The sequence below is a fragment of the Gambusia affinis genome, linkage group LG23, assembly GCF_019740435.1.
Source record: "Gambusia affinis linkage group LG23, SWU_Gaff_1.0, whole genome shotgun sequence".
In the NCBI taxonomy this organism is placed as follows: domain Eukaryota; kingdom Metazoa; phylum Chordata; class Actinopteri; order Cyprinodontiformes; family Poeciliidae; genus Gambusia; species Gambusia affinis.
Genome location: NC_057890.1, coordinates 3618698 through 3632342, shown reverse-complemented (window position 1 = coordinate 3632342; position 13645 = coordinate 3618698). Strand labels below are relative to the sequence as shown.

Genomic DNA, 13645 nt, shown 5'->3' with positions numbered 1-13645 from the left:
ACGGAGGCGGACGAGGAGAGAGAAAAAACAATAACAAAAAGAGGAATAAATAAGAAAGAAAAAAGACAGACGAAAAGGAGAGACAACAGGACGAGAGCGCACGGAAGTCGGGAGAAGTTGAAGGAGTTCAGTTGACGCTGGAGGGACGAGCCAAGAGGGGACCGGAGCAAGTGGTTGCGACGGACTTCGGGCTAAGCTAAGTGGGCTAACGCTTTAGCGCCACGGTCCTGCGGCAGCCGTTGAGCCGCTGCGGAGTTGAGAGGAGGGAGGCATTTCAGCGTTTCCTATGTTTTCCCCGAATTGCACCGCTCTCAAATTGTTTCTTTCCTTCGTCCTCCCTCTGGGATTTCAATGTCTACTCCTCATTGGTCACAGGCCTGCAACGTTGGGTTTTCCCGGGTTTTTTCCCCTTTCTCCACCACCATTTGGAGGTCGTGAGTAGAACTGACTGTTCAGGACGATATACTAGCTTGGACATTGCTTGTGAACATTAAGTGTTTAGTGGGCCTGCCTTATGTGCTGCCTTATGTGAAAAGTATATGTGGTTTTCTGTTTTTTTTTGTTTTGTTTTCCTGAATCTTAAAAGTGTTTACAGCTTACAGTTCAATTGGTGATTAACAGTGAGGTTTCCCTGTCACCGTAGTTAATAAAGTGAAGCTGAGTAATTTTGCCTGAATTTCTATTTCTCTGGGTCATATTTGTTACAAACCAGGTCAGTGGTATTACCTACATAAAGGTGTACCTTATTGATGTCGAACCCAAGCACCCACCATTTTAGTTTTCCTCATAGAGTGGTTTAAGGTGCTACATTAGCAAAGCTCAATGTGATTTTCATGGAAGGCGGAGTGTTGTTGTTAGCAGCTGCTGAAAGTAACTAAAAAAGTAACGAAAAAAGTTGCTTTGAATGTAACTTAGTTACTTTCCAAATCAAGTAGTCAGTAATCTAACTAAGTTACTTTTTTAAGGAGTAATCAGTAATCCGATTATAGTTACTTTTTCAAAGTAACTACGCCAACACTGTTTATTGCCGATAAACAATACTGAACATTTACAACTGAAGACTTTTATCTCTTTTGTGTTTACAGGATTCTCCTGGTTTCCGTTGCCATTTTCTCCTTGTATTCTGTCCACTTGTTGCTGAAGACAGCCAATGAAGCAGGTGAGAACCAGCTCTGACTTTCTAGCAACTATTGATATTTGATCACATTTAAATGTCAAAACTTAAAATACTTTGTGTTTTTTTCCCTCTTTTTCCAGGTGTTCTTGTTTACGAGTCACTGGGTTACAAGGCCTTTGGGATCCCAGGCAAACTGGCTGCTTCCTGCTCCATCACCATGCAGAACATTGGAGGTGAGGGACTGACCTTTAAGTAGAACAACTATTCATTGTAACTAATTCAGTGTTATGATGCTTATATTCATCTACAATTTTTTAACTGAAACATTTCTTTTCTGTGTCCAGTAATTCTGCCTGCAGTCCAGGCAAAATTAGATAGTTTATACATTATTATTATTATTTCTATGAGTGTCCTGTGACTTTTTTGTATCTCTCAAAATATCAGAAATTACTCTTTTTTTCCTAAATGTGTAAATTTATGCTAGGGCTGTTGCTAACTTCTATGTTTATTTTAATTTTCTTTCTTCTTTTTAATCTTTTATGCAGTCATGTCAAGCTACCTCTTCATTATTAAATATGAACTCCCCATTGTTATTCAGTCTGTTACTGGAGCAAATAATGGGTAAGTTATTAAATATTTGGTTGTTTTAACAACTAAACAAAAATAGCAGAATTGGTTCTTATTAATTTCACGTTCATTTCACCATTTACCACTTAATACCTCTATGGGTTTTGTTATTTTAGAGCTGAAATTTCTAGTCCAAAATCAATTTAGTCTAGAATGTGACATTCTATAATTGTGCTGCTCAACGTGGCAACATGTTGGAATCAATCCATCCATTTTCTTACACCCTTCGTCCCTACTGGGGTCAGGAGGGTTGCTGGTGCCAATCCCCAGCTAATGTTCCGGGTGAGAGGCGGGTTCACCCTGGACAGGTTGCCAGTCTGCCACAGGGCAACACAGAGACATACAAGAGACACAACCATACACACACACTCACACCTAGGGAGAATTTAGAGAAAACAATTAACCTGACAGTCATGTTTTTGGACTGTGGGAGGAAGCCGGAGAACCTGGAGAGAACCCACCATGCACAGGGAGAACATGTAAACTCCATGCCGGGAATCGAACCCAGGACCTTCTTGCTGCAAGGCAACAGCTCTGCAGCCCCATGTTGGAATTGCTCTGTTAATTATATTCAGATTTTATCTTCTTAAAAACTTTAATTCCTTTATTTCTGGCAGAAAATTAATTATTTATGACCAAATTTGAATCCAACTAAAGCACAAAAGTTGAAAATGAAGTGTTGTTGGCTGCAGATAAGATAAGAACTGATACCCATTGATAAGACTTGAATGGAAGAACATGAGCTCGTTTTAATTTTCCATAAATTTTGGAACTTCTGGACATTGCTTAGACCAACTAACAATTGACTTGAAGTGAGATCATTTCATTGTCTGGGCTGAATTAGTTGTTTAAAATAAGGCTATTGTTAACTGCCTTTCTGTTTTATGCTTGCTTAACGTTTTTTTTTTCTATGGTATTGCATTGCTGCCACATATTAAAGATTGTCTGGTTCCAGAAGAATTGAATTCATTGGCTAACTTTTCTCCCAATCTCTTCTCCCTCTCCAACTTCTTCTTCTTTTCTTCTTCATTAATTTCCTCATTCAAATCCCTTTTGCAGTCACACAGGACCCAAAGCAACATTTCCTTTTCTATCTTGAGGTTAGGTTGAGCACTCTGTTGAGTTTTATGACCTTTTGTGAAAAATTGGTGGGCAGGTCTGAATCTAGAGAGTGACCCGACATTCTCTGAAGCTGAAAAGTTAAGACCAGTGCAAAAATTCTCATTTTGAGTGTTCAAACTAATAATTACATTTCTCAACAGATTGTGTAACAAATATTATTTTATCAATTTAAAGATGTATGTGTGTGTTTCAGTGAATGGTACATCAATGGAGATTTCCTTGTGATTCTGGTCTCAATTATTATTATCCTGCCTCTCTCTCTGCTCAAGAACTTGGGTAAGGAGTGTGTGTGTGTGTGTGTGTGTGTGTGTGTGTGTGTGTGTGTGTGTGTGTGTGTGCGCGCATGTGTGTCATAAAATGTCGTTCCTATGTAATAATAAAAGTGGAAGTGGCAGCTTTAAAACGGCAGTGACATTTTCTCTGTCTCTCTTAGGTTACCTTGGTTACACCAGCGGTCTGTCTTTACTCTGCATGGTGTTTTTTCTGATTGTGGTGAGAACAATCCCACCTTGTTTCCTTCTTCCTCCTTTGACAGTTAGAATAACTCATTGTAATGTTTAGTTTATTTAGGCACTGTAATAATATAGCACCATCCAAAAATATATTTTTTCTATATATTCCTGCAGGTGATCATAAAGAAGTTCCAGATGCCATGCCCTCTGCCTAATATTGTGGCTGGAAATGAAACCATGCATATGTTCAACAGCACCCCCCACAGCGACAACGCCACTGCAGATGATGACACTTGCAAGCCTAAATACTTTGTCTACAACTCACAGGTAAATAAATCTCTCGCAGATTAAACAGATTTAAATATTTTCAATAATACTCGAAGAATAACTTCTAATCTTTGTATTTTCCCATCTCTCCAGACTGTCTATGCTATACCCATCCTCACTTTTGCCTTCGTGTGCCACCCTACTATCCTACCCATGTATGATGAGCTCAAAGAGTAAGTGTTGCTGCATGGATTTAACTCAAAGTCCGATAGTGTTTAAAATACACCAATGTTATATTTCTTTAAAGTTTAAAGTCTGGTGTCTAAATCAAACTCTCCTTCCCTGAACAGTCGGTCACGCCAAAAGATGCAGAATGTGGCCAACGTGTCCTTCCTGTCCATGTTCATCATGTATCTGCTGGCTGCCCTCTTCGGATACCTCACCTTCAACAGTAAGTTATACAATAAGATTTAAATACTACAGTGTGGTACAGTGTTAGCAGTATTGAGATGTTGTCAAGATGCGTGTTGGTGTTGGACCCAAATGCAGCAGGTTGAGACATTGAGTAGATTTTGAAGATTTAATGATGAGCTGAACAAAAATAATTACAAGAACCACAAACAGAAGGAAAATAACAGGATTTAACAAGAGGATCCTGAAAGGAGTGTGACGAGCAGATAGATATGTAACCCTTCTTTGTTTGTCTCAGGTCCAGTAGTTTGACTTTGCGACAGACACATTCAGGTTCATTGTATTTAGTGTATACAGAAAAATGGAGTTGGTGGTGATTATTTATATATATATATGGATTTAACTCAAAGTCCTATAATGTTTAAACTACACCAATGTTATATTTCTTTAAAGTTTGAAGTCTGGTGTCTAAATCAATATATATATATATATATATATATATATATATATATATATATATATATATATATATATATATATATATATGTATGTATATATATAGCAGCAGTACAAAAGCTGCATAATTTGTGTTCATTGTAGAAAACATTGAAGGTATTGTTGTAGGTATACTACACACATTGTAACACAACGTTCTACAAAAATGCTATGTGTTAGAATGTTGTTTATAAATTACATATAATTGCAGCTGAGTTGGGAATAAGTTAAACTGTTTTTAGTCATAAGAAGTAAGTAACTGAAGTGATCTCTGTCATATTTCTATTCAGACCATGTGGAATCTGAGCTGCTCCACACCTACTCAAAGTTCTACAAGTACGATATTCTCCTGCTGGTTGTTCGTCTGGCTGTGCTGGCCGCTGTCACACTCACAGTCCCTGTGGTGCTCTTCCCTGTAAGTATTGAGGGTCTACTAATTATCCAGTCAGTCACAAAGACTATGAAGTCCATTGAGCTAATCTTTGTCTGGTTCTCAGTGTTGGGTAGTAACGGATTACATGTAACGACGTTACGTAATTTAATTACAAAAAAAGAGTAACTGTAATTCGTTACAGTTACAATGAGAAAATATGTAATCCAGTTACAGTTACTTCCGAAAATATTAAGAATTACAAATTTAGTTACATTTTATAAAAAATATAAACAAAAACCTTTGCGAAATATGTAATGATATTTTTATTGCTTTGCGCCCTATATCGCTGTTTCCCGCTACGACTCCTTGTCTCTATCATAGCCGCAATGCCACTCTGATGTTCCATCCTGTGCTGGTGGAAGACACCCTATGGGCTCTGCGTTGTTTCTTTTCGTGAAAGTGGAGTGTGTTCGGTGCAGGAGAGGAATCGGACACAGGGCTCTTCATGGAGGGGAGACTTTCGCGCCTTTATTTCATCCACTTTACAGGGAGTAAACAGACTGTCAGGATTTTACAATTTTCCCTTTACAAAACAATCAAACCTCATCAAAACAAGATGCAATCTGCAGCCAACTGGCACACTGAACAAACAGAAAAAAAGATCGGCATACCAACGCAATGTATATTTTACACCGGGCTAGCGGAGCTGCTGCTTACCTTACAGGCAGTAAACACACCGTAAGGAATACAGCAGCTCGCGCGCAAAAATCCACTGCACTACGGTGTCCCCGGCAGGACAAACATCTCGGAATTGTGGTAATACCAGCAATTACAGAAAACAATAGTACCCTCTTCTGTAACATTTATACACTGCTTTACATTTACATCTGTGAAAATGAAAATGTTTTACGAATATTTGATGCATGACAAACGTTGGAATCTATTCTTTCCCATGAGACATTGTATGCAACATAGGGTGACCAGACGTCCTCTTTTTCCCGGACATGTCCTACTTTTGAGACCTAAAAAAATGTCCGGGGGGAATTTAAAAATCGTCCGGGATTTTGGTCAACTGCCTCAAAACACATTACATAGCTTACAGTGCATTGTGATCACATTGCCACTCCGTTCCACTACTCCATTCCAGGTTTCCTTGTATGGCAAAGAAATCGGTAGCATTTCTACCTCCCCTCCCCCAGCACGTGTGTCTGCCGATTCTAGTGCTCTTTTAAGGTTCCCACTCAGTTCTCAAAAATTAAATGTTGAACATGGGTCAATACTCATTAAAATCTCAAAGTAATCAAAAGTAATTAGTTACATTACTTTTTAAAAGTAAACGAAAAAGTTACACTACGATTACATTTTAAACAAGGTAACTTGTAACTGTAACTAATTACATTTTTAAAGTAACTTAACCAACACTGCTGGTTCTGAACAGATTCGTACCTCAGTCGGCCACCTGCTGTTCCCAAAAAAGGACTTCAGCTGGATCCGTCACGTTATTATCACCGTGATCCTGCTAGCAGGAACCAACATTCTGGTCATCTTTGTCCCCAGCATCAGAGATATTTTTGGTTTCATTGGTAAGTAACTGCACATGTTAATATGTATCATCAACTATCTAACAATGTATTATTGACCTTTTGTGATTAATGTATCAATTTTTCCTCATTCCAGGTTCCTCTGCTGCTGCAGTGCTGATCTTCATCCTGCCCTCAGCTTTCTATCTCAAACTGGTTAAGAAGGAGTCAATGGTATCCAGGCAGAAGATTGGGGTAAGACATTATTAAACATTTATGTCTCTTATTCTACACATCTGATGTTAACAAGATTTTAAGTTGTAGTAAAATGAAAGCTTCATGAATGGATCTTTGAGGTTATTCACAAACTGAAACTATGCAGTATTAACTGTGAAATAATTTCTTCCACCAGGCTGCGATGTTCCTGATATTAGGATTTGTTGTCATGTTTGGCTGCATGACTCTTATCATCTTTGACTGGATCATGTACTCTATGGAAGACCAAGGTCACTGAAGCTCCAGCTCTTCTGCTACTAGCGAGGAACTGAATTTATTTTCTCTTTTTAACTTTCATTTCAAAGTTGCTATTTTTTTTACTGTACCAAATATGTCATTTGAAGCACATATTATTTGTCCTTTTTCAGGTAAGCCAAACCTTTTCAATATTCCTCCTAAAATCCTATGGCTTTGCACAGAGGTGCTAAGCTGTCAAGACACTACAGTATGTACTCAAGCTAAAGCAATACTACTTGTATATTAAAAAGATACATATCTTGGGCGTGCTGTGGTGGCGTAGGGGATAGCGCGGCCCACATTTGAAGGCCCTCAGTCTTCGACACGGCAGTTGCGGGGTCAATTCCCGGACCCGGCTGACGTTTGCTGCATGTCATTCCCCCTCTCGCTCCCCCCTTCCTGTCAGTCTACTTTCAAATAAGGGACACTAGAGCCCTCAAAAGACCCTCTGGAGGGAAAAAAAAAGATGCATATCTTTTTCATTTCAACTTTTTTCCAGACTGTAAACAGAAATATTTTAGAATGTCAAATCAATAATTTTCTTACAAAGTGTTTGATTCAATGTAAAAACATTTTTAAATAAAATGTTGTATTGAACCTCGATTCTCTGTGTTCATCATGTCTGATGTTCGTCTCTACTTTCAAATGTCTGTATTTGAAGCAAGACATGCCTGAATACCAAGTAATGTTCTAAATGTGAATATTTTAGCAGGAGTTCCAATCTCGACCTTTCCAAGTTTGATTTTTTATTTTTGTCATCTCAAGAAACTTTATAAAACACTTTCAGTTTCTTTCCAGTCATTTAGAACTTTGGTCCACATTCAATCCTGTGCAGAGGAATCAAATACACAGCCATATGTATCACAATAACAAATTTTGCTGGACAATAAATTGTCCCAGAACTTATTGCGGTAAATGATAATATTGTTTTAAAACCATTTTCAAGTAATGTAACAGAATTGGCAGAATAATGGCAAGAACACATTCTTACAAATCAATAAACTTTAAATTCTATTGAATATTTAACCACTGGAACTGGAAGACATTTGAAAAAAAACCTAAATAAATAAAGAAAAAGAACAAATAATAAATAAATGAATTTTGAAGGCTCTGTAAACAAAATTATCTGTAAAAAAATGGATAGTTGAGATCAAATAACCAGATTGACGACTTTTATCATTCAGTTTTTGGTAAAAAGAGAAAAACGATAAATCAAGCAAATGAAAATTATTGAATTTCTTTGTTGTCTTTCCAACACAGTTATTTATGTTCAGTTGATCTTTTTATGCAAAATGATCAAGGTTATGTAAAATACCCAGGCAGAAATAGCTCTTATTCTTAAAAGAAGAAGAAAAACAAGCTTTACCAACAGTGGTGTCAGTTATATTTAAGAGGGACTTTTATCCATCCATCCATCCATCCATCTTCGGCTTATCCGGGGTCGGGTCGCGGGGGTAGCAGCTTCAGAAGTGAGGCCCAGACTTCCCTCTCCCCAATCACTTCCACCAGCTCCTCTGGAGGAATCCCAAGGCGTTCCCAGGCCAGCCGAGAGACATAGTCCCTCCAGCGTGTCCTGGGTCTTCCCCGGGGCCTCCTCCCGGTGGGACGTGCCCGGAACACCTCACCAGGGAGGCGGCCAGGAGGCATCCTGACCAGATGCCCGAGCCACCTCAACTGGCCCCTCTCGACGTGAAGGAGCAGCAGCTCTACTCTGAGTCCCTCCCGGACGACTGAGCTTCTCATGAGCTTTTCTAAGGGAGAGCCCAGCCACCCTACGGAGAAAACACATTTCGGCTGCTTGTATCCGCGATCTCGTTCTTTCGGTCATGACCAAAGCTCATGACCATAGATGAGGGTGGGAACGTAGATCGACCGGTAAATCGAGAGCTTCACTTTTTAGCTCAGCTCTCTCTTCACCACGACGGACCGGTACAGACCCACGTATCGCACCAGGTGGAACTCCATAAATAGTTGTAGTGTTTGAGAAAGATTTATCATTACCTCCATTAACATCCAGATTGTTAATATGTTAAAAAGCAGATTCGTGACTGTGGGGAGAGTAGTTGTCTTCATCATAATGTGATAAACTTTGTAGGCAAATCTGTAGACTTACATCACAGATCCAACCCAGATAGATCTCCTACCAGTAGGCTGACTGACACAGTAACTTTTGATCGCAAAGTAATTATAATAATGTTTTTATTCTATGGTAGTAATTATTATAATAAATCATACACCCAAAAATAAATCCTAATCACTCGCTCATGACAGTGTAATGTATTATATGAGCTATTTCACCCATTTGTCATTGTTCATAAATATCTGAATTATTCTGGTTTCTGCATTGATAATGGTGCCATGTATCCTTCTCTTTATTACACACAAATATGAAAAAAGGGGAGAAGACCAGTCTTTCACACAAAAGATAAGAACAACCCAGCCAGAGCCTTGCTGCACCTCCAAAGTGTGGATTTACCAGAGATCACTGCAGCATCACTTTCTGGTCCAGTTTGTCACGGTATGTGCAGTCAATGCCACATGAACAAGTGTTTATTTCAGTGTCAAATATGAGGGGCTCAGTGACACATATCTGAATTTAAAGCTGCACATAAAACTCAAGCATAAAAATGGAAAACATCAATAAAACATATCCCAACAAATGGTGATAATGTTTCAACTTACAGTGCACTTTGATGCTGTTTTCAACGATGCAGTATTTGTGGTTTTGTGTGTTACGTTTTTCATTGTGCTTGATCTACCATGCATCTGTTTATTTGGAGGAATACCACAAACTTTTCAAATACTTACTATTGTACATGCCAATTTGTGACATGACAGTTTAATCTTGTTCTTTTTAATGTAGCTTGTCAAGCTGCTTAGGAATACAAACTAAAAATGTACTTGTGTTACTTTCTGCTAAGTTGATTTAAATAATACTTTCAACATCTACCAGAGCCTTGGGGCTAACTGCATTTTCAGTATTGCATGTTTTATAGGACTTATAAATACTCACAGTTACATTTTATTTAGCAACGTGTTATCCCTGAAAGCAGAATCATGATATGAGCAGAAGTTGATGTAGTTCAGTAAAGACTTTAAATACTTTTAGCACAATTTATTTGTACATCATGACAAACATTAAACACTTTTAATCTTACACAAAGGAAAATATAATATGTACATATGAAATGCAGATGTTCAAGTGTACATGTTCATATTTATTCTTGCTGCAACACCTGCATATAAAAAAAAATAATAATCAAATTAAATTAAATCACTGCTGTACTTCTGGAGATGCAGTCACTTCCAATGTGACCATATTCATAAGCAGTTAATACATAGTACTTCAGTAAATTTACATTTCAATTGTTCATCATGTGTCACATAGAAGAGAAGGAGGTAGTAGACAGGTTGTTGTTGAGACTCTTTCATCTTGTTATTAATGTTTCTGTTGATGTTTCTGTGGTTTACACTTACAATGTGTGTAATGGAAGTCAGCTTGATGGATGTAAAATGCAACCACACATATATACAGTTCACAGTTCACAGCTGATCACATCATCATCATTCTATGGCTGTTGGCAAACACAAATAACTTATTGAGCATTTTCATGAGATGATCTGTGGCTAGAAACTGGACTGGTTCTCAAAGAGCAGAGAAAAAAACTTTTAAAAAGAAATCAATTTAAACTTGGCAGATTCTCATAATGGTGCTCCTGTGTAATACTGTTTATCGTTTGCCTACCAAGATGGCACATTCCTGGGTTAATTTACTTCTGGTTTAGTGTTGTGCGAGTTATCTACTCATTCCTAATTCTACAGAAATCCTTTCAGTCCATTTCTGTAGAAGTGGACTGAAGGTCTATGTTGGAAAGAGTCAGTGTTGCAAACATTGTAGTCACTGACACTTTGTGCCCTTTGTGTTTGTAGAAAGAACTGGGCTCAGTAATTTGGTGTTAGAGTCTTTTTCCTGAATGACAAACATATTGCTGCTATTAATGCTGTGTCTTTGTTTGTCTTCTTTTGTGTTAATTTTTTTAGTTTTCTGCAACTTGTTGTTATTTTAATCTTACTTAAGGATTCTTCTAATCAAAAGAAAGTGGTTGCTGTCCACTGTCGCCACATGCTTGCTCAGTATGAGAGATTGCTGCAATGTCACAACTAAGTCTTGAGTTGGCTTAGATACCTTTGATCAGTGCATTTAAAGATCACCTGAACTTGGAGGTATTGTACTTGGACTGTGTGGTATGAAACTAGATCTAAATTAAACGTTATTTAATTCTCTGGAGTTACTTGAATTGAATGTGAACAAAGTTTAGCTCTATATGTTGCATATCAACTGAGAAAGTTTGTTTTCTAAAGTGCATACAAATGAAATCTGTTAACTGTTTATTTCTATGAAAATAAACTGAATTCAGCTGAACTGATGGGGCAACTTTGGATAGAGAGAACACCTCCTGTGTTGTTCAGCACAAACTTTTCTCCCTGCAGAATCTACAGTTTACCAATGACAGTATCTAATATACAACCAAGGACAGAATTATGAATAAAACGTGTCAGGCAGTTGATTTAGTAACCATTTCAGTTCTGGAGATAGTCTCTAAATGTTTGTAACATTAAAAAAGAAAGATAAATGAAAGAAATTGAAAAGACATATAAACATGACTTAGTCAATCACTAAAGAGAGTAACAGTCATAGCTACATTTGGAGAACATTTTTTACAAAACAAAGATTCCTTTGAAGCTCCAATAAAAATGTCTTCAATATTTTAAACAAAAAAAGTTCACATGAAAAAAACAACAACATAAAAATAAATAATATTGCTTAAACATATTAAAATATATAGAAATTGAAGGCACAACAATGTAATCACGTGGCTCCATCTGACAACTTTTTCTCAACACTTCTGGAGCTAGATCTAAGCTGGACTTAGTTAATGTTCAAATATTCTCAGATGAAACAACAAGCAAAAACCTTCCAATGTCTTCATTCCTCTTCAGGAGTGGAGGAAGTTGATCTGGAAGGCTTGGAAGCCTCATAGAAGCAGAACAAGCTGCTACACACAAACAAAAGCTTTCCTAGTGTGTAAAATATAAATACAGTTTCACACAGTGCTCAAGTCAGATACCCTGGAGCTCCTGGTAATGGCACTAAGAAAACTCATAATAGAAAGTTTGAATAGGCACTGTTTAAGTAAAAACTAATAAGTCAAAAGTGCTTTTAAGAAAATAATGGTGTAATCACAATTTTGGTGCAGTAAAAAAACAACAAAAAAAACTCTGTGCTTTAGTACCTCTCCAGCAGCTGGAACTTTGATGGCCTTTGTCCGACACTCGATTTCTCATCCAGTCATAGAAGACGTCACTCAGGCCTCACCGAATATCAGGAATATCACAGACTGAAACAGGATATGATTTCATAGTCAATACTGTATAGTTTAAGTTTATGAATAACCTGAAAATTCCATATAAATATTTCAATAAGGTTTTCCTTTTAGTGCATCTTAAAATGTTTTTTGCATTAGATGCGTAGAATAGGAGATGTAAGTATTTAAAGGGACGGTGTTGTGTGTTTTTCCAGGCACACAATGCCATTTTATAGCATAATCAAGTAACTGTTATGTTCAGCTGTTATAAAAATGCATCTGAAAGATGGCCCAGTGATCCAACCAGCCATGAATGAATGAATCAGCTGATTGCTAAATTCCCATAAAATATATTTATGTTTGTTATTGTAATGTTGCAAAATATGGGGTATGAATACTTGTATACTTTTGCAAGCGACTGTATGTTTTTGATGAGGGGATAACCTTATAATACGAACATTATAATATAATCTTGGGCTCAAAAAGGTTTATTTAACATGATACTGGCCCTTTAAATCAAGACTAAGAACCCATCTGTTAAGAAATGCCTTTGCTTAGAAGGAACTGGAACATTGATCAACATATTTGACGTGTATTGATGATTCTAATGTTGACACTTGACAAATTCTAATGTGTATTTGTTTTCACAGTTGTTGACTATATGATGTTTGATGTTTTTTATGTTTTTACAATATAAAGCACCTTGAACTGTTGCTGAAATGTGCTATAAAAAATAAACTTGATTGAATTAAATGATCGAATTTCTTCCTGAAGGCATGGACTCTGTTAAAGTTTTAGATGTTACCCAATCGCTATGTAACATGAGGACATGTTAAAATGAGCCTCACCCGGAAAAAAAACCTTCTTGGGAAAGTCAACGTATGAAGAGTCATTAGTGTTTTTGTTTTCGGTGAAGTGATTTCTCCCACCAAAAGGATCGTCCTGATAATGTAGAAGAAACATAGCACTGTCAGGGAATCGCGCAAAGACAAACAATTACAGGTGAAATAAAAACTGAAGCTTGCCTGTTCACTTTCTTTCTCTTTGCTTGGGTTTTGATCGTGAAGAAAGTTTTTGCTTTAAAAAAAAAAAGAAAGAAAGTCAAGTCTACAGAATGATGTCAGGATGTAAAATTTGTTTTTTTTGTCAACACTGGTCAAAATGAGTCTCACCCATCTGGAAGGTCCGCCGTCTGAAAATCATTAGGAAGGCCCATGCTGCGGTCAGAGCTGCAGCTGCATCATCATCTTCAGCAGTGTCCCAACATTTCATGTCAATTTCAGCATCAGACTGCTCATCACTGGACACTGAGGCTAAAAATGGTCAAAGTCTAAATCAAACTTTATGTTAGGTGTACAAACAAATGTGTGCCAACACAAATT

At 37.4% G+C, this 13645-nt stretch overlaps 2 protein-coding genes across 2 annotated transcripts in view; both read left to right on the top strand.

The window, feature by feature from the left end:
• Positions 1–7493, top strand: part of LOC122826282 (sodium-coupled neutral amino acid transporter 2-like) — a 41058-nt gene extending 33565 nt beyond the window's left edge. The window contains exons 25-36 of the mRNA XM_044107941.1: positions 1086–1159; positions 1258–1350; positions 1663–1738; positions 3060–3142; positions 3300–3358; positions 3493–3645; positions 3739–3818; positions 3936–4036; positions 4782–4906; positions 6303–6447; positions 6542–6639; positions 6797–7493. Of these exons, the coding sequence (XP_043963876.1) occupies positions 1086–1159; positions 1258–1350; positions 1663–1738; positions 3060–3142; positions 3300–3358; positions 3493–3645; positions 3739–3818; positions 3936–4036; positions 4782–4906; positions 6303–6447; positions 6542–6639; positions 6797–6898 (1189 nt within the window). The 3' untranslated portion in view covers positions 6899–7493. The remainder of the gene's footprint in view (positions 1–1085; positions 1160–1257; positions 1351–1662; positions 1739–3059; positions 3143–3299; positions 3359–3492; positions 3646–3738; positions 3819–3935; positions 4037–4781; positions 4907–6302; positions 6448–6541; positions 6640–6796) is intronic.
• The window catches only part of LOC122826283 (sodium-coupled neutral amino acid transporter 2-like), an 85354-nt gene that overhangs the window by 49380 nt on the left and 22329 nt on the right, over positions 1–13645 (top strand). The window lies entirely within an intron of this gene.